Below are 20,498 nucleotides of genomic sequence, written 5' to 3' on the forward strand. Positions count from 1 at the left end.
AAACCAACCCCATTAATCTTGGCCATTTATAAGGAAATGCTTCTGTTTAAGAGAAGCTGGGCTTCTGGTTCTAGACCAAGAATTGCTCAATCTGGACCTCACAGAGGGACAAAAGCTCCCAAGATCTTCCATCTGGCTTGGATTACCTAGGACCCCAGAGGAAAGGGGACATCAGACTCTAGTTGGAGCTGGAAACACCTGGCATAAGGCTTGGCACCTAGAAGGCCCTTCAAAGATATCCGCTGAATCTAAGTTTAAAAAGAAAAACAATTAAAATGTTCTAAAATGTTTTGCTTCGTTTTCCGTATAATCTGGTGGTTACATCTATGGACGCCAGAACCAGCTAAGTGATCCTGAATGAACCACTGACGTTTTTGGTGCCTGAATTTCCTCTTCCATAAAATGAGAATAATCATAGTGTTTACCTTATAAGTGGTGAGACTTCATCCTGGTGACCCACGGACATCACTTAGAACAGTGTCTGGCACATCATAAGCTCCAGGTAAGTTCTGCTATCATTTCAACCTTACTGCACCCATCCCTTTATTCAACCACATAGTAACATGTACTAAGGACCTGTTTGGGGTTCTAAACTCTGTGCGAGGTATCAGGGATACAAAAGTGCACAGACGTGGTCCCTGTGCTCCTGCAGCCCACAGCCCAAGGCAGATATGGTTCACTGAGAATCCACAGACCCATGAGATTGTGAGCACCTGTCGCTGCATATGTGCACAGGTGCATTTTTCCAAAGGGGAGGACTTGTAGGTCTTCATTATTTGCTCAGAGGGACGCATGACCACCCCCCCCCAAACAGATTTTTAAAAAGTACTGAAGAACTATTGTTGCTATAAATGGAGACAGACAGAAAATTCACTAGACAAACCTAATGTGACGTGGTAATTGCTAGACTGGAAGTCCGTCTGAGACACAAGACAACCCAGAGGACCGAAGCCTGGCTTTGATGGTCTGGCCCGGCTTCACAGAGGAGGTGTTTACCTTAAGCGCGTGGTGGCATCTTGGCACATTCGTTAAGGACCGGAGAACTGTAGACACACACGGGGAAGGTAGAGAAATGGGAACAAGAATATAATGACCCTCAGGGGCGCCTGGGTGGCTCAGTGGTTGAGCGTCTGCCTTCGGCTCAGGTCATGGTCCCAGCGTTCTGGGATCGAGCCCCGCATCGGGCTCCCTGCTCAACGGGAAGCTTGCTTCTCCCTCTCCCACTCCCCCTACTTGTGTTCCCTCTCTCGCTGCCTCTCTCTCTGTCAAATAAATAAATAAAGTCTTAAAAAAAAGAAGACTATAATGACCCTCAGACATATTTTTACTCCAGTTTCTGGGAAAAGAAACAATCTCACAAAGAAACTAAGTCCCTTGGGATCTGACTCTATAAGGAGAGGTGCAAGGAAAAGAACATGTGTTTTGGAGCAAAACAGTCTTCAAGTTGAGTTTTGACTGTTCCTTATCATCTGTTGAGAACTTGGACAAATAGGAATGTTTCTGAGGCCGGTTTTCTCAAATACAAAATGGGATTGTGAAATAATATTTATTATATCTTGGGTGCAGAGCTTCTGGCTATGAGAGATTAATAGAGTGTAGTGTTTGCTCACCATTAGTCACTTTCTCGCCCTTCTTGCCCTGCCCCCTTCTCTATAGGTGGAATAGACTTTTGTGCCCATTGACTTTGGGCTTCGCCGTGTTAATTTGACCGACGGACTGTGGGGGAGCGCGATGTATGTCAAATCTAGCAGAATCTTAAACACATGAACAAAGTTGGGAAATGACTTCACTCCTCTCATACTTTGCTGTGAGAGCAACGTGTCCTCTATTTGGGCTTGTCTGTGAGCTCAGATCCAGGAACGAGCAGATACCCCGAACCCAGGTGGGCACAGCCACAGTTAAATGGCACAACAGCAAGAAAAGAAATCGTCAGCTGTGATATCTAGGGGACATTTGTTCCTGCAGCCAAAGCTGACTAATTCCCTGACACGGGATTCACACTCAAGAACTGGTTTCTCTCCTTCGCACTTGCCAAAAACAAAACAGTGAATTTGCGGTGAACTCCATCAAGATATTGAAGCTACAACATTGAAACTGTTGGAAAATACTTTACAAAGGCAGAAGAAGAGTCAGGTAGGGGTAGGATGGAGTTGATTGGAATGTGGACCCGAGACCAGCAATCGCACACCAAGCCCCTTTCCTCTTTCTCTGGACACATGATATGTCCCCGAGCTCTGGCAAAATGAATGTGGATGGAGGGGAAGCAAGCCATTTCCAGGTCCAGCCAAAGCTCATTCCCCCATCCTCCTTTCCCCTTTAGGCTGATTGGAATGGTGACCCCCAGGATCACATGGAAGCTGATATTAAAGATTCAGAGCTGCTGTCAGCATCGAGTCCTGAATGACCGTGTGAGTGGCTGCCTTGGACTGTTACAGCCAAAGATGAGCCCCAGCCGGGCACTAGTTACAGTGACACAGATTTTATCCAGTAGCTGCTGGCAGTAGAGGAAGAGCCAAACTTCATTCAGACTTGTGCACACATTTTATTTTATTTTATTTTATTTTATTATTTTATTTTATTATTTATTTATTTTTTATGATGTAAAGTTCCATGATTCATTACTTGTGTATAACACCCAGTGCACCATGCAATACGTGCCCTCCTTACTACCCATCACCAGCCTATCCCATTCCCCCCCCCCCCGAAGCCCTCAGTTTGTTTCCCAGAGTCCATAGTCTCTCATGCTTCATTCCCCCTTCTGATTACTCCCTCTTTCTTCTTCCCCTTCTTCTCCTACCGATCTTCCTACTTCTTATGTTCCATAAATGAGTGAAACCATATGATAATTGTCTTTCTCTGCTTGACTTATTTCACTTAGCATTATCTCCTCCAGTCCCGTCCATGTTGTAGCAAATGTTGTAAAATCGTTCTTTCTGATAGCTGAGTAATATTCCATTGTATATATGGACCACAACTTCTTAATCCAGTCATCTGTTGAAGGGCATCTCAGCTCCTTCCACGATTTAGCTATTGTGGAAGATGCTGCTATGAACATTGGGGTGCATATGGCCCTTCTCTTCACTACGTCTGTATCTTTGGGGTAAATACCCAGTAGTGCAATTGCTGGATCATAGGGTAGCTCAATTTACACATTTTAAAGGGAGAATGAGGGAGTAGGAAGGAGGGGGGCAGGGGCTCAAGCAGAATCTGGAAGAGGAAAAATGTCAAAAAATGGGAGGACATTGGTGATGTGAAACCCCTCTGGGTTTTGTAACTGGTACTTACTGAAGTTCGGCTTCTCCCTCCCGCAGAGGCTGGGAGACAGGGGCCCTCTCTTCAGGCTGAAATAGTTCATTCTCTTGGCAGCCTTGAATTTTCTCAGGCAGGCTCCGTAAGCAGAGCTAGGGTCATCCTAGGGAAGCATCCTTGACCTGTGAGAAACCCTCTTAGTGTTTGCTCAAGTCTTTATAAGCCAAGGTTATGGGCAAGTGGAGGAGGGGACCCTGAGGAACCTGGCTAGAGTCTGGTCGAGGAGTGAATCTTTGTTATTCCCTCACTTGAGTTTGTTCCATTAATTTGCAAATGACACCCAAGAAATACTAATACAGCTAGGTACAGGGGGAGGGTGTGAGTACTGATAAAGCTTAACAAATGTTTAGTAAGAGTTTATGATGTGCCAATCACTGTACCACAAACTACACCTGTGAAGCCTCATTCAGGCCGCTGTATAACTCTGTGAAATAGATGTGATCATTCCCTTTGCTATAAATAAATAAATAAATAAATAAATAAATAAATAAATAAAGCTGAAGATTTGCATGGTCAATAACTTATTTTTGATCATGAGCCTGGAGAGTGATAGAAGTGGAATGAGACCAGATCATTTTGGCACCAAATTCAGCGTCGTGACCACACAGCATTGATCTCTTGTGCTCAGCAAGTTTGGAAAGACATGGGTGCCAGGTAACCCTTTTTGACCTGAGACCCAAGTACAAAGACCTAGGCCAGTGTAAAGAAAAGACTCTATTTCTGTGGAATCTTTGGGCCTGACAGACCATATGTCTAGATGTAGGGATGGACCAAGTGTGAAAGAGCCAAGAAAGGCAGGAAGATAGTGACCCCAAGAATCAGGGCTGAACAGACAGCCAAGTAAGCTTGATGGAAAGTGACAACGTGTACCAAGAAGGGATTGGTTAATATTTAATCTTGAATCAAGCAGTAAGAGTTCACATGAGACCATTCATCTAACTGCCTTTGACTGTATGCATTGGAGTACCGCAAATTTCTCCCCAGAGAAGTGATACCTGTGCGTTGAAGTGGGTGGAGAGCCAGTGGACAGATACAAGGCAGGGGCACAGCCAGAAAGATGAAGTATTCTGGAGACATAGACAGTAGAAAAAAGAGACATTGGGAGTTAAGAAATCTGGTCCTGGGGCGCCTGGGTGGCACAGCGGTTGAGCGTCTGCCTTCGGCTCAGGGCGTGATCCTGGTGTTATGGGATTGAGCCCCACATCAGGCTCCTCCGCTGTGAGCCTGCTTCTTCCTCTCCCACTCCCCCTGCTTGTGTTCCCTCTCTCGCTGGCTGTCTCTATCTCTGTCGAATAAATAAATAAAATCTTAAAAAAAAAAAAAGAAAGAAATCTGGTCCTACTCCTGCCTGCTCCTGCAACTAGTGGCATGACCTTGGGCAGGTCAGTGTCACTTCTCAGAGTCCACGCACAAACAGGGGGTGGGTTGGAAAATTTCCGAGGTCTCTGTCAGCCATGACAGTCTGGTCATTGGCTGTCCTTCATCGAGGCCAGGTTCCGTGGAAGCAGATCTTTCTATGAGGTGTCCTCTCTCCTGTGTCGGGAAGAGAAAGATAGAATGCGTGGTCTTCCTCATTAGAGAGACGGCAACTCATTTAGGATCACAAAGCTGCCAACTGAGACAGCTGAAGGGGTCACCTCCTTGGACCCTCTCATTTTACAGATGGGGAAACAGAACAGAGAGGGCAAGTCATTTTACTAAAGTCACACAGTTATATGCCATCAACGTTGAACGAACGTGGAACCCTGCCTTTGATGCTGAGTATGGGGCTCATTCCAAAAACAGCCCCACTGCCTAGGGCATTGGAAGAAGAATAAAAGGGAATGAGCATTTACTAAACACTTACTATGTGTGAGAAACTACCCTACGCTCTGGACGTGATCTACAAATATTCAGCAAGTTTTATTGAGCACCTGCTGTGCTACATTCTGGGAATACGGAGATGAGCAAGACAGCCCAGGTCTCCCCTCGGAGTTCACATTCCAGCGAGGGGGAATGAGGATAGCCAATAGACATGAACAAACAAATAGGAAAACATCAAGTGGCACTATCAAGAAAATATCCGAATTAAGAATATTAAGGGCTATTAAGAAAATTAAATTGCTGGGGCGCCTGGGTGGCTCAGTCAGGGAAGCGGCTGCCTTAGCTTGGGTCGTGATCCTAGGATCCTGGGATGGAGCCCTGCATCGAGCCCCACATCGAGCCCCGCATCCCCGTCTCGCCCACTGGTGCTCTCTCTCTCAAATAAATAAATAAAATCTTTAAACACAATTTAAATTGCTATATCCAGGCTGGGCAGCTACATTACGTGAGGTGGACAGAGCCTTCCTCGCAGAATTTATTTATCATATTTTATTTAACATATTTATTTATCATATTTATTTATCATATTCCCACAAACATGCTGTGAAGTTGATATTTTCATTGTTCAAATGAGGAAACTGAGCCTCAGACTTACCCCAACTCACATAACTGGTGAGAGTTCATTGCAGATTCCAACTCAGCTCTCTCTGGCACAAAGCCCATGCTTTTTGCTTCACTGTATCTTGCATTGAGGGTTTTGTTTTTAAATGAAACATACACATAAAGTAAATACATATACACTGTAGCTGATTGTGATCAGGTGCCTGATAAATGGTAGCTGATTTTCTTCTTCCAGTCATTTCCAGTGTCTCAGACCCCAGTGTCTTCTTTGAAAACCCTCCCCTATGTGGGAGGCATCTGACTTGGTCCATGGGTAGAGGGCTACAGCTTTAAAACAGAAATTTCCCTATACTTGGAACTTGCTAACTTGTGTGTGAGAGGTTGGACCTTAAAAGACTCAGGAGCCTGTGCACTCTGACCTGGGAAGCTAAATCACCCCGTCCAGGACAAAATTCAGCAGCAGAACTCCCTGAGTCCTTCTGACCTGATGGGTGAGAGCAGGGACAGTTTTTTCGGCACAGACTTCTGGACAGCAGTGGTCCAGACTATCCTGCAAGCTTCGCCGTGTCTATGTATGTTTTCGTATTCCAAGGTACTAGTGTGCTTCCTGTTCTCTCCTGCAAGGAAAGTTTCTGAATTCTAGAATCTAATAAAGTGAAATTTCAGATGCATGAAGGAGTTTGGGAGTCCAAAGGGAAACTGTTAAAACAACTGGAAGGAGAAAAAAAATCAGGTCTTCTATTGAAGATGCTTTCCAAACAACAGAAACCTCGACTCAAGCTGGCCGAGGCAAACACTGCTAGTTGGTTAACGCAACCCAATTCCTGATTCCTTCCTACTAGGCTGCCTTGGCTCCCGAGGTTGGAAAAACCCAATGCTTGCTTTCACAACTTCACTCGCCCTTCGCAGAAGCCATGTGACCGGTCCAGCCAATGAGACTAGAGGTCGAACAACAGCAGCTGGGAAGACATTTGCTTTTTCTGGTAAAAGGGCCAGACACGGCTGATGCTGCTCATTTCACGTTCCTCTGCTCGAGCCACACATGTGATGCCTAAGGCTGCCACAGCCACCTGAGAGCCACACGTGAGCCCCTGCGCCAACATCCAGTAGCCTCCAGACTATGGGTTAGTGGGAAATATAAACCCTGATTTGTTTAAACCACTGTTTGTGGATTTTCTGTTACCTGCAGCTGAAAGCACCTCGGGGCGGGTAACCACTGTCTCAAACAACAAAGAAATGCATTCTTTTTTCTTTTTAACCTAAGAAGAGAAATGGTATCTTCTTCCATCTCTTGCTTCAGGTTCCCTGTTCCCTGCAGTTACTCAATGCTCGCCTTTCACATGCTATTGTCTGGAATGAATCAGCCAATCCATTCCTGAATTGATCACCAGGAAGGGAAACAGAATGACAGGCTCAGACGGGAAGAGCCGAAGAGCTGGAACACATATTGAGACATCAACTCAAACACACCCTCCAGTTCTGAGCACGAGATAAGTAATGACTTTCTCAGCATAAAAACAATAGGAGTGCATCACAAATTCAAGGACTAGTAGATACGAGCTTACTGAAATGAAAGACTATAAAACAACCTATTATTAACAAAAAGAAAAGGCAAATAAGAGATCATGGAGAATTCCTTGCGGCAAATGAAGTGTTAATATCCCACAAATCGCTTCTAAGAGTTTACTCTAAGGAAATCATTAAGGACACATGCAAAGATTTAGTCACAAGGATGTTTGTAGCATTACTGTGTTTAATAATGAAAATTTGCAAGTGAGATGAATTTCCAGCAATAAGGTACCAGTTAAGTAAAATAGGATACAAACTTTCAATGGAATGCTACAGGATTATTAAAAAATAATGTTGCTGAAATGCTTGTACTATTGTGGAAAGCCAATTGTGATATGTTATTAAGTGACGGAAATAGAATGCAAATAAGTTGTCCTTTGATTCTGTTTTCCTGAAAGAAAACGCAGGTGTGTGTGTGTGTGTGTGTGTGTGTGTGTGTGTGTGCCTAAGAAGACTATGTATCCCAGAGATAACCATGGGTATTTCTGTTGGGTGATATATTTGTTGATTTTTTTTAATAGTGAACTCCTTTTAAAGGGAAGGAAGGAAGGAAAGAAGGAAGGAAAGAGGGAAGGAAGGAAGGAAGGAAGGAAGGAAGGAAGGAAGGAAGGAAGGAAAAGAAACAAGGAAAGAAAGAAGGAGGTGGGAGCAAAAGAACTTAATTTTGAAAACAAATCCCAAAAAGTAAAAGAATACCTCAGCAAAAAAAGGGCAGTGGTTCTGAGAGAAATGTGCTCACGTGCAATGAGCTGGTAAACATATGTGAGTATTCATTCTTGGTAGCGATCCAACATACAATAAGAATGAAAATGTGACACAACTCTTTCTTTCCTTCTTTCTTTCAATTTCTTTCTTTCTGTGTATTTTTTTATTTTTCATTAAACTGGAATGTTTCTCCCCCAAGAAAAGAGGATGCCTTGGTTGGTAGTGCCAGGGAGGAGGGGTGCAAGTTCAGAGGTAAAACCTTTCTGAAGAACAATTTCCCAGTGGACGGAGTTTCCAAAACCCTCATTCTCGCTGACCTCACAGGTCCCCCTCAGTACATGGAACAGGTGGAACGGACTAGAGGGTCCCACCAGGACTCGTGTTTCAGGATTTCAACATTCGTTCTCTACATAATGAAGAATGGTTGGCTGGCAGTCTCGCCGGTCAGGGAGAGGGAAGCCGAGATACCTGTTATGCTGGTATAGGCACCCAGTCCATTATGAAGCAAGGATTTAAAAGCGTATTTAATCCAAAATATTGAATACTGTAGGGAGATGATCAGAAGATGAGTTTAAGCAGGTTACAAAGAAGCATAAAGGATATGCTGAATTTTGAAGAAATGAAACAAATTTATATTAGTATGCTCAAATTTGGCACGTATTTAAGAAAGATTGGAATAATATAAGTCAAAATGTTAATAGGTATCTCAGGTAGTGAGATCACGGACAACTTTGATGTTCTTCACATTTTTCAGTGCTTTCAAATGTTTTATAATAATAATCACTTGTGCATTACTAACCAGGAAAAAATCCAAACACTATAAAGATATTCAATGAGCCTGATGTGATGACCTGTGTTGAGATAACAAGCGCTAATGTTTTAGGGACCTACAAAGTGCCAGGCATGGTGGTATCTGTGAATTGTTTCATTTCATTTTCAACCATTCTGTGATGTAGGCACCCTTATCAGACCCATTTTACAGATGAGGAAATTGAAGCACTGAGACCTGAAGGGATTTGCCCGATGTCACGCAGCTAATAGATGTAAACTCAGGCTCATGACTCCAGAGCTCTTATTCTCAACCAACTCCTAACCACACTACTCTCCAGAAGGAAAATAAAAGCCCTCATTTCCTCCTCACTTTCATTGATTAGCTATTATCTCAAAATACAGCCAAAGAGTCTTCTGAAGGATTCAATTCCTATATAAACAAATCCTTCAGTGAAGTTTAGGAAAGAGGAAATTTTTTCCCATTGTGCATTTATTTTTATTTTTTATTTTTTTAAAAGATTTTATTTATTTACTTGAGAGAGAGCCCAAGCAGGCAGAGGGAGAGGGAGAAACAGACTCCCTACAGAGCAGGGAGCCCGACTCGGGGCTCCATCCCAGGACCCCGGGGTCATGACCTGAGCTGAAGGCAGATGCTTAATTGACTGAACCACCCAGGCGCCCCTCCCATTGTATATTTTAAATTGAGATATAATTTACATAAAACATTGTGTAAGTGTAAGGTGTACAATGTGTTGATTTGATACGCTTGTATATTGCAATACGGTTACCACCCTAGTGTTGGCTAACACCTCCATCAGGTCCGATAATTATCATTTCTTTTTTGTGGTAAGATTAAGTTCAAGATATAGTCTCTTAGCAACTTTCAAGTATGTGATACTGTATTGTTAATTACAATCACAAAGCTGTGCCTAAGATCCTCAGAACTTATTCATCTTCTAATTGTAGTTTGTACCCTTTGACCAACATTTTTCTCCCACTCCCAGCTCCTGGTAACCCCCACTCTACTCTGAGTTTCTGTGAGCTCAGCTCTTTCAGATGCTTCTTGTAAGCGATATTATACAATATTTCTTTTTCTCTGTGTGACTTATCTCACTTGGAGTAATTGCCCTCATAGTTCATCCATTATTGTTGCAGATGTCAGGATTTCTCATTTCTCATGGCTGAATAATATTCCAGTGTGTGTGTGTGTGTGTGTGTGTGTGTGTGTGTGTGTGTGTGTGTGAGAGACATCTTCTTTATCCATTCATCCACTGATAGACCCTTAGGTTGTTTCCACATCTTAGCCATTATGAATAATGCTGTAATGAACACAAGGATGCAGATATCTCTTCAATATCCTGTTTTCATTTCCTTTGGATAAACACCTCAAAGTGGAATTACTGAATCATATAGTGGTTCTATTTTTAATTTTCCGAGAAACCTCATACTGTTTTCCAGAGAACCAATGTACATTCCTGCCATCAATGCACAAATGGTCTCTTTCCTCCACATCTTCGCCAGCATTTGTTATCTCTTGTCTTTTTGATGATAGCCATCCTAATGGGTGTGAGGTGGTATCTCGTTGCAGTATCGATTTACATTTTTCTGATAGGAAAGGTTTTAAACTACTGAATTCAAATGCAGGTTAGTGGGCTATTTTGATCAAAGTTCGTAAGATTCTAAAGAAGTGTCTGGATTTATTACAGCAGCAGATGCAGAGATCAATGCTGGTGTGACCGAGTCTTCAACTGTGATAGTTCTTTTCATGACACATAACGTGTAGAATAGTATGTGAGTCCCCATTTTACTGATGAAAAACTGAGACTTTGTTTATCATTAGGAAAACATCAGATAAACCAAAATGAAATTCTGGACCAATAATCATCAACACTGCCAAGGTCATGAATAACAAGAAACATCTAAGAAACTGTCATAGACGGCAGGAGACGAAAGAGCAAATGTAGCGTGGTATTATAGATGGGATACTTGAATTGGAAAAGCATATTAAAGGAAAAACTGTTGAAATTCACATAAAATCTGGAGTTTAGTTAATAGGAAGGTCACGGATGTTGTTTCCTTAGTTTTCACAAATGTACCATGATAATGTATAATGTTAATAATAATAGGGTGTGGGTGAGGGTTATACAAGAACTCTCTGTACTATTTCATAACTTTCCTGAAAATCTAGTATTATTCCAAAATAAAAGTTTACTTAAAACATCTGAACAGAATGGTGTTTCCTTAAAAAAAAAAAAACAATTAAAACCAGAACTGCCGGGGCGCCTGGGTGGCACAGTGGTTAAGCGTCTGCCTTCGGCTCAGGGCGTGATCCCGGCGTTATGGGATCGAGCCCCACATCAGGCTCCTCCGCTGGGAGCCTGCTTCTTCCTCTCCCACTCCCCCTGCTTGTGTTCCCTCTCTCGCTGGCTGTCTCTCTCTCTGTCAAATAAATAAAAAAAATCTTTAAAAAAAAAACACCAAAAAACAAACCAGAACTGCCATAGGATCCAGAACTTTTGGATAGATACCCAGAGAGTTGAAAGCAGGATCTTAAAGAGATATTTATACACCCACGTCATAGCAGCATTATATGACTTCACTTATATGAGACACTTAGAGTCGTCAAATTCAGAGAGAAAGTAGACCGGGGGTTGCCAGGGTTGGAGGGAGCAGGGAATGGGGACTTAGCGTTTGATGGCTACAGAGTTCCAGTCTTTCAAGAGCAAGAGTTTGGGGGATGCTGATGGTTTCACCACAATGTGAATGTGCTTAATGCCACTGAACTGCACAATTAAAAAATGGTTAAAACAGTAAATTTTATGTCATGTCTATTGTACCGCAATTTAAAAAATAAGTTTGGGGGCATCTGGGTGGCTTAGTCACTTAAACGTCCAACTCTTGCTTTTGGCTCAGATCATGATCTCAAGGTCCTGGGATCAATGCCCATGTTGGGCTCCTCGCTCAGTGCAGAGTCTGCTCGTCCCTCTCCCTCCCCCTCTGCTCCTTCCCCAGCTCTGGCATGTGCTCTCTCTCTCTCAAATACATAAATAAAATCTTTTTTAAAAATTTGTCTTTTTAAAAATCTGAGACTTTGATTAAATAAGTCTTCCAGAGTCACCTGGAAGCTACTGGGTTCAAACCAAGGTCTGTCTGACCTCAAATTGCACATTCTTTCTAGAGCCCCATGTAGGGATGATCAGTGTGGTTCTGGAAGTGTTCATTCGTTGAGAGTCTACATGCTTTGTCTCTGCTGCCTAAAACATAGCCAGTCCTGGCTTTGTTTCACCTGGGGGCAGGTGAGCTGTAGGAGACCCAGGTAAGCCCACTCCGTGTCCAATCCCGGCTCTGCCACTCAATGGTTGTCTGAGCGTAGGCACGACGATGAGCTTTCTGGGTCTCAGCTTGCTGGTCTGACTTGATGACTAGGGTTCTAACAAAGTCTCCGCCTGAGGGCTGTTCAGAATCTGAAGGGGGGAGCTGAGGCCTCTTTGCTAACTACTGGGGGTTGCCAGTCAGGGCCGGTGCCAATGTAAGCGTGAGTCCTCCAAGAAGAAGATACAGCCTGGCATATTCTGTGAACTGCCTCGTGGAAGAGGCAAGACAGGGCCTAAGCCACAAAACACACAGCACAGCTGAGCTCTAAAGATGGATATCCTCGGAGAAAAGAAAAAGTTAAGGAAATGGGACAGTTAGATAGTAGGTGGCTGGGGCAGGGAAAGAGAAACCTGGTCTTCATAAGGCAAATGTGGAGACACTACTCAGAGCCTGTCAGTGCACAGAGATGTGAAGTCAGAGGGACCAGTTCAGTTGTAGAATCCAGAAGGGAGGGAGAAAAGCCTATTCCAGAGCAAAGACTATGAACAGGAAGGATGGGTGGGTGAACCCATAGACCCTAATCGCTGGGTAGACATGGAGAAGAGAACTCAGTGTCCTGGCGCCTCAGCAAAGGGGTGGGTCTGTCCCAACCACTGTGAGGGCTTGTGAGGTCAGGCAGAAAATGGAGGACTAAACCTCAAATCTTAGACTTACAGAGAACCTTCTGAATAGAAGCAGCCTCTGCTTCCTTCTATCCCATAAATACTCATTCCTCAGCGTTTGATCCCTGGCCCTTAAAACACACTTCCTGCCTGGGCGAGCTCATTCCTGTCCGGTGCACCAGCCGGTATTCTGTATGCTGGTGACTGCCAAATGTGCATCTCCTGCCAAGGCTCCTTCCATGAATATGGGACGCCTAGAGACCCCTGCCTCCTGGACTTCACTTGGAAGGCCTGAAGGTTTGTTTAAGCCAACCAGTCCACAATCAAGGGCATGCCAATTCCCCACTCACGTCCGCATCCTCTCCGTGTAGGCCCCATATGAATCAACGGACCATCAACCCCTCCATGCTGAACGCAGAAACCTTGGCCTCCCCCGTGATTCCTCCTTCCCTCTCCCTTCCCCCCAGACTGCTTCATCTAATGGGTTTATCTTCCCATATGGTTTTTGCATTTATCCCTTTCTCTCCATTCCCAAGGCCACTGCTCCAATCCAGGATTTTATCTTATTCTCAGCAGGATTTCTGCTGCCACCTCTTAAGTGGACTCCTTGCTTCTTGTTAGGTCCCCCCTGAAATCCGCTGTCTGCATGACAGCCAGTGCCATCGGTCTTTCCACCCAGCAAGACAGTTGCTGTCTCAGCCCTGGTCAAAGGTCCTCAGGGGCTTCCCCTTTTCTTAAGGACAAAGGCTAAATAAAATGGAGCTCAAGGCCCCTCAGAATCTGGTCTACCCTTCTCTGTCCTCACTACCTTTTCACACTTTTCCAACAGTTTTTTTTTTTTTTGTTGTTGTTTAGTTTTTTTTTTAGAGAGAGAGAGAGAGAAGGGGGATGGGGGGAGAAGGAGAGAGGGAGAGAAAAAATCTTAAGCAGGCTATGCACTTGCAGGGCTGGATCTCAGGACTCTGAGATCATGACCTGAGCCAAAATCAAGAGTTGGGCACTCAACCAACTGAGCCACCCAGGCGCCCCCCTCCAACAGTGATTTCATTCTCTAGCCATAGCCAATCGCTTATAGTTTGTCAAACCCTCAAGTGTACTTGTCTCTCCCTTTGCTCAAATACCCCCGTTCTCCTCCTCTTCTTGACTGGCAAACTCTAATCTGTTTTTCACGTTTCACCCCAGTCTCCACCTCCCTGGGGGAGCCTTCTCAGCCTGTGCCCAGTAGATGCCCCCCTCTGTGCTTCGGCTGCACCTGGCACTTTCCCCTCTTCTCCTATCACAAGATCCAGGATGGCCGCGCATGCGTTCACTCTCCGGCTCTCCCTGTATTTACTGAGTGGGTGCTGGGGAGAGAAGGGTCAGGCTGAAGACACTTGACTCCCGACCCAATAGAAAAGGATGATTGCCACTGTTTGCCTGTCTGACTCGACAGCCTTTGTGGAATGATTGATGATCCTGTTTTCCTGTGGCTCCAGGCCTTTGCTCTTGCTCTTCCCCAGGCCAGAAGCACGCTCTCCAGTCCGCACAGCTGGCTTCTTGGTCAGATTAGCATCTAGACTCAATTCCCCTCCTCCCCTTGCCTCTGACCTTTCCCCTAGATTTTCTGTCTCAATAGCATTTATCACTGCTGGAACTATCTTGCTTATTGGCTTCTTTGTCCACCTCTTCTTACTGGAACCTAAGTCATTTGAGAGCAGGGACTTTGCAGTACAGTTTTGGGGACTACTGTGTGCCAGGCACACACTAGGGGGTCCATAATGTGTGATGAATGAGCGGATAATTTTGTAGACAAGGAAGCGGATGTGGAAAAGCCAAGGACTGGAGTGAGCATGAAATTATTTAATTATAGACCCAAGACTAACCAAGCATGGGAATCACAGTAACAGAGTGGAGGGTGGCAATGGGATATCAGTAACCCAGATATAGGAGGTGAAGTCAGGGAGGTGGGAGGAAGTGTGTCCACTGACCGCCTGGAAGGAGTTGCCTGCTCTATAAAATGGAGAGACCTGGATCCACTCTTCTCATTTTTCACCATCGCTTTTCTGAAACTTTGTAGAATTATTTAGGAAACAACATCTCCCATGGGGTGAAGAAGTATTTAAAATGTACCAATAATTCTTTCAGCTTCCTGTCAGTTTCCCTTTCTTCTATTAAGAGAAAGTCAAATACCTTAAATTTGAAAACAGCAACTTTAAGGTGTTACTATTTTACAATAGATTTTTTTTGTTTGTTTGTTTATCTATTCTTCTGTCAACCCTGCTTTTATCCATGGACATGTACTCTCTCTCTCTCTCTCTCTCTCTCTCACACACACACAAAAGATAAATGTCTGGGATTTAGCTAATGTTCATGAAAGTTATTTCTACCTGATAAAATTTTGGTTTCCTTTTATTTTCTGTATTTTCCTGCATCAATTTTAATTTTTTTTACAGCGCACATGTTTTGTATTACTTTTGCAAAAACAAATGATTAAAAAAAAAAACAATTGGGAGCAAATATACCAAAATGTAAAAGATAGTTAATTTTGTGGGTCTTGTCTGCAATTGATGAATCACTAAATTCCACCTCTGAAACTAATAATACAGGATATGTTAATTAAATTGAATTAAATAAAAAATTTTAAAAAAGAGTTAATTTTTCAAGGTAGGACCCCTGAGATAAAGAAGAATTTTCAAAAAGGAAAATTGTGAATCTAAGATGAGTGCATTAGGGATCCAGAGAGGGCACGCAGAGTCAAGGTCAAGGTTAAGGTTGAATGAGTCCTAGGGCAAGGTGTCTTTTCAGCCTGGAGAGGCCCCAGGGCAGGCAGCTAACAAGAAGGATCTGGTAGCTAGGGTCACGACCCCGGGAAGGGAGATGAGGTTGCCATTAGAAGCTGGGCCTCCCGTAGCCTGGGGGCATCCAGCAAGCAGACACCGGCTTCCCCCAGGTGATGACCTTGGTTGCTGGGAGAACATTTAAATAACCAAAGTGCTAAGGTCCCATAGCTCCTACAGGCCAATGGATGGGGTGCAGAAGTTTGACTACCGCAGCCCAGACACGGGTCCAGCTCCCAAAGGAGCCAGGCCCCAAACAACTGCTCCGTGATTATAAACGAGTATATGTAGCAGACAGGATGCGAGCATCAACTGAAGATTTTCTTCTTTTTCAAGAGGGGAGAGCGATTCACGGATTCAAGTCGGGAAGAAGCTATGCGAATAGGAGAAATTGAATATGACACAAGAGGGAGGGAGGAGTGGGTGGGTAGAAAAGATGGAGGGTGTAGGCATTCGGTGGGGGAGACAGAGGAGGAAGCCTTTGCTTCCATAACACCGAAGTCATCCACTTGCGTGTCCATCTTTTCACCGGTCTGTGCCCAACTCGTCTTTGAGACACTCTCCGTCGCCTCGCAGGGCATCGCCTCCCGGTAGGTGCTCAATAAATGCTCAACTGAACGGAGACGGCTCCTTGCGTCGGCCCAGTCCAGGGATGACGGGGAGAAAGCAAGGAGGCGGGCGCTCTGGAGTTACTTCGGAGGGACTACTGGGCATTCAAGAGGGGGACTGTCATACTTTATGGTGGAGGGAGCGGTGCAGACAGCGGCTCTCTACACGGGTTTGCCAACCTCAGCCCTTGGGGACCGACAAAGATGTCGAAGAAGGTGAGAAGGTGCGTGCGCCCTTCTCACCAGGCCCGCGGATGCTGGGTGGTACCCACGGAGGCGCTCGGATCGTTAGGGATGGAGCTAAGTCAGGGGTCTTCGCTCCCATCTCAGAGCGTCTTGGTCCTTCTATTTCCCAGACCTCGCCTTCCCCATCCGGCAAGTGGGAAGACTCCCTGCTTCCACGACACCGGGATGGGTAGGAGGGCTGGGAGAGGGAGTTCGGAAATCGCGGCGCTCCAGAGTGCGGGCATCCCCGCAGGGTCGCCCCGGTACGCTCCGGCCCCGGCGCCAGTGCAGCCGGGACCCCCGCCCGGTGCCAAGCGCTCCCCTCCCCCCCTCTCCCGGTGCCAAGCGCTCCGCTCCCCTCCCCCCGACCCGGCGTCTTCTGGGCCCTGGGCGGCCGAAGCGCTCCAGGCCGGCCCCGCCTCCTCGCGCAGCCCTTCGCCGCTCGGCGTTCCGCGCTGCCCAGGCGGCGGGCGGAGGGGCGCGCCGGGCAGCGAGGAGCCGGGGTTGGCGAGCGCGGGGCGCGCGGGGACTTAGGACGCACGCGGCCGGCCGGGCGGCGCGCGCTTCCCCCTCCCCCGCGGCCCGAGCGCGAGCCGCCGTGACGTCACGGGCCGCCCGCCAGCCCCGCGCTCCAGCGGGCAGAGCGCGTGCGGCCGCCGAGCACATGGGCCCGCGGGCCGGGCGGGCTCGGGGCGGCCTGGCCCCGGACGGGCAGCGAGGGGCCGCGCGCAGGGACCGGCCCCGGCACCCCCTGGGTCCCCCGAGCGGATTTCCACGCGGAGAGGATGTTGGCAGCCCCGGCGACCTGCCGAGACACAGCGGGATCCACCTTCCAGTAAGTTAGAATCTTGCCCTCTGCGTTTCTGGGAACTCGCAAGCCTCGGCCTTGCGGGTCGGGATGCGCAAAGAGTAGTTGGACAGAGGAAAGGGGCTTTCGGGTCCGACGTGTGCTTGTTAACCGTGCACTTTCCTCATCACCAGACTCGAGAGTGGCGGTGAGTTTGGGCGTTGGTGGGGGGACGGGAGGGGGGGAGACATCAAATGGGCCATACATGCATGAGATAATTCCGGGTTTGTGCACTTGATGGAAGGTACATTGTTACCCAACACCTAAAAATAGACCTCCTCCAATCAGTACCGATTTGGGGTCGCAGATGTGGTTTGGAGGACCCTTTTGAGAAGCTAGAGGTCTGTGAACCATATGATGCTGCCTCCATCCTTTGACCATTATCCTCCCCCACCAGAGGATTTTCAAAAACCCAGCAACTGTTTTTGGAAACTTTCTCTGCTTTTGCATCGCATTTACAGATTAGCTGGGTGCCCCCACACCCTTCTCATGGTCATTGTTTTCGGATGGCTTGTTGGTTTAATTGTGTTTACCCTCCCTAGACTAACGTGCTCTTATTTTTTTTGCCAGTGTTGGGGGTGGGTATTGACTTTCAGGAAGGGCAGCCATGAGGCTGCATGTGTCCGGTGCCCGGATACACTGTGAATTTTCCTGATACTCTGTAAGCATGGAATATTCTTCTGTTCCCTGGAGCCCCTGCCTTCAGGCCCTTTTAGAAGAAGAGAGAAGAGGGGAAATCACTTGTGAGGGTTTTTAGGGAGTAGAGGGTGAAGTTTTGGTTTTCTTTTCTGGTCTTACATTTTCCAAGGAGAGGCTGGCAACCCCCTCTGGCTCCTTCACCTCTGTGAGCCCTGCCTCCTGGAGCTGTTTCGCTGCGGGAGGAAGCAAAGCCTGGAGAAAAACGTGTGTTTGTGTGTGGTGGGTGGGCGGGGGCCTGGAGGACGAGGGACTCTATCTGCTCTGCTGTTACTCATAGGATCTTGCAGACCTATTTTGCATACTGGCGTTGACAAGTTGAGGCTTGTTCATTTGACACAGTCCTGTGGTCACAGCAAATCTTTCTAAAACTCTAACCAGTGGAAAAGGTGCTTGTATGGATCCTCTGAACCCTGAGTGGAACTTCCTGAAAGATTTATTAGGAGAAAAACCTTCCTGGAAGCAGCAGCAGGACAAACAGAATCGCTGGCTGGGCAAAGCCTCGTGGCCCGGTCTCCAGGACTTGAGGGGAGTTACATCTTAGAGGTGAGGACTCCTCGTGGTCTAAGCCGTTGGCAAGGGGCCCGACTGGCCTTCCTTGTGTGGGTCTGGTGATGGAAAGGCTGGGTGCGTCCAGGGGCGACCATAATGCTGTACCTATTGAACTCCCAGAGGGGATTTATTGTGTGGTGACATTATGTTCTGCCTGGTGAAGGGTGCTGTTTATTGTTACTGTTACGGTTAATGTTGTTCTGAGCGCAGAATACTGCATAAACCAGGCGTCTCTTGAAAAGTAGACAAAACCAGTAGACGAAATGCTTTTTCGGATTTTCCTCTCTCTTCCTCCCTCTCCCCTCCCCCACACCCCATGCTGTCTGGTGTGCTCTTTCTTTCCGTGACTGGAGCTTTTTTGGCCTGGAAGGAGGGAGTTCTTTTTCTCAGTTCTGAGCTCTCTGACCCCCACTGGTCTCTGTGATTGCTGGTCTAGAATCCAGATGAATTCTCCCTGTCCACATCCAGTGTGAATCCCATGTGCTTCAGCCTTTTTTTTTTTTTTTTTTCTTGAATGTTAGGCAGGCAGGCTGCCTGGGTTTGGGGCCTTCTGAGTGCCTGAGGTGGACACATTTCTGAGACAGCTCAGCTCAAGAGTCAGTCTCCTGGATGATAAGACACCCCTACTTTCTTCTTTGTGTTCGTGTCCCTGAATTTGGCCAGGCCAATGGCAAATCAGCCCTTTCCTGAGGAAACCGAGGACCTTGGATAGTTGCCGGTCCATATTGTCTGGCAACGTGGCCGTGGGCCTGCTAAAGGCTGTACTTGACTCTGCCTGTTTGATGTCAGATGGCCTCCTGGATGCTCCGGCTTTTTATTTGCATTCCCTTTCACAGTTGGCTGTAGACACATCCTTCTCCTTGTGTTTGTTTTTTTCCTTCTCTCCTGATGCTGGTTTGTGATCTCTTTAAGAGACCAGGACTCCCTTGTTCTGTATCCCACATCTGTAGGGAGACCCAGATCCAAGGTGGGAACAGAGCAACATTGATGAACCCCATTGATGGTCAGTTCTACAGTCTCCCTAGTAAACCTCAGAAATTCTAGGCCTTACTGGAGAATGCTGCCTAGATGGTCCTTTGATAGGTGCCTCCTCGGTCTCTTCTGTTTTTCCAAATAATCTAAGGAACTAATAACAGTAGTAATAATATTAAATAATAATAATCATAGTAGTTCCCATAATAACAGGAAATTGTGTATTATGCCAAGCATGTTCTTTGCATTGTACGCCCGTTAGAACTTCACCAGGCAATTATAATAAAATGTGTGGCCATGATGAGGTTTTTATCATGGGCCAGTGTCAGTTCTAAATGCTTTAAATATATTACCTCACTTAATCTCCCAATAACCATATGAAATAGGATTATTATTATTACTAGTATTTTGCAGGTGAAGAACCCACAGCTCGGAGTAGTTGAAAATAGCCCCTCAGGTCACACAGCTGGAGAGCAGCACAGCCATCAGGAGCTGGCCCAGGGCCTGCTCCCAGAAGTAAGAGGGCAGGGAGATTAAATATCAGCAAAGGATGCTTGTTGGCCTGGAGCAGGAGGACTCAGGCAGGATCAAAACCCTCACATGTGGTGCGAAGCCTGCCTCTTCCAAGCCTGCCTTTTCCGCCCTGGGGGAGCCGGCTGCTCCTAGTGGGCCAGGGAGTCTCAGACAGGCCTTTAGTGCCTGGAGAGCTCTGGCCCCTGAGTCTGGGGACCAAAGTCCCTGGGGCTCCGGGCAGGAGGCTCAGACACGGTGTAGACTCTGAGTATTTGTGAAGTGCCACATCTAGGCACCCTGCCTGACTTTGTGTCCAGCATTTAATTACTCTCACCATCCACAGCGGACGGGAGATAGGGCCCTTTTAGCCAGTCTTCCCCGCAACTGTTCTCAGTCCCTGCCTCTGTCCTGAGTGTGTGCAACTCCTGCAGCTCCCGAACATCCCCGTACAAAGATTGCCGTGGCCCCTCTCTTAGTTGTGTCCGTACAAACAGTAACACCGTGGCCCGTAAAA

At 46.4% G+C, this 20,498-nt stretch overlaps 1 protein-coding gene and 2 long non-coding RNA genes across 3 annotated transcripts in view; all 3 read left to right on the plus strand.

The window, feature by feature from the left end:
- Positions 1-6,693: 6,693 nt before the first annotated feature.
- LOC130542892 (uncharacterized) lies at positions 6,694-11,001 on the plus strand. The gene is made up of 2 exons (XR_008957764.1): positions 6,694-6,857; positions 7,034-11,001. It is a non-coding gene; the product is annotated as an uncharacterized LOC130542892 (long non-coding RNA).
- Positions 11,002-16,383: 5,382 nt separating this feature from the next.
- LOC113252724 (uncharacterized) overlaps positions 16,384-20,498 on the plus strand; it is a 217,626-nt gene continuing 213,511 nt past the window's right edge. Inside the window, exons 1-2 of the mRNA XM_057307800.1 lie at positions 16,384-16,395; positions 16,939-17,239. Coding sequence (XP_057163783.1) covers positions 16,384-16,395; positions 16,939-17,239 — 313 coding nt within the window. The remainder of the gene's footprint in view (positions 16,396-16,938; positions 17,240-20,498) is intronic.
- LOC130542864 (uncharacterized) overlaps positions 17,410-20,498 on the plus strand; it is a 70,292-nt gene continuing 67,203 nt past the window's right edge. Inside the window, exon 1 of the long non-coding RNA XR_008957731.1 lies at positions 17,410-18,493. This is a non-coding gene — a long non-coding RNA (uncharacterized LOC130542864). The remainder of the gene's footprint in view (positions 18,494-20,498) is intronic.

Source organism: Ursus arctos, unplaced genomic scaffold (genome assembly GCF_023065955.2).
Source record: "Ursus arctos isolate Adak ecotype North America unplaced genomic scaffold, UrsArc2.0 scaffold_6, whole genome shotgun sequence".
NCBI classification, from domain to species: domain Eukaryota; kingdom Metazoa; phylum Chordata; class Mammalia; order Carnivora; family Ursidae; genus Ursus; species Ursus arctos.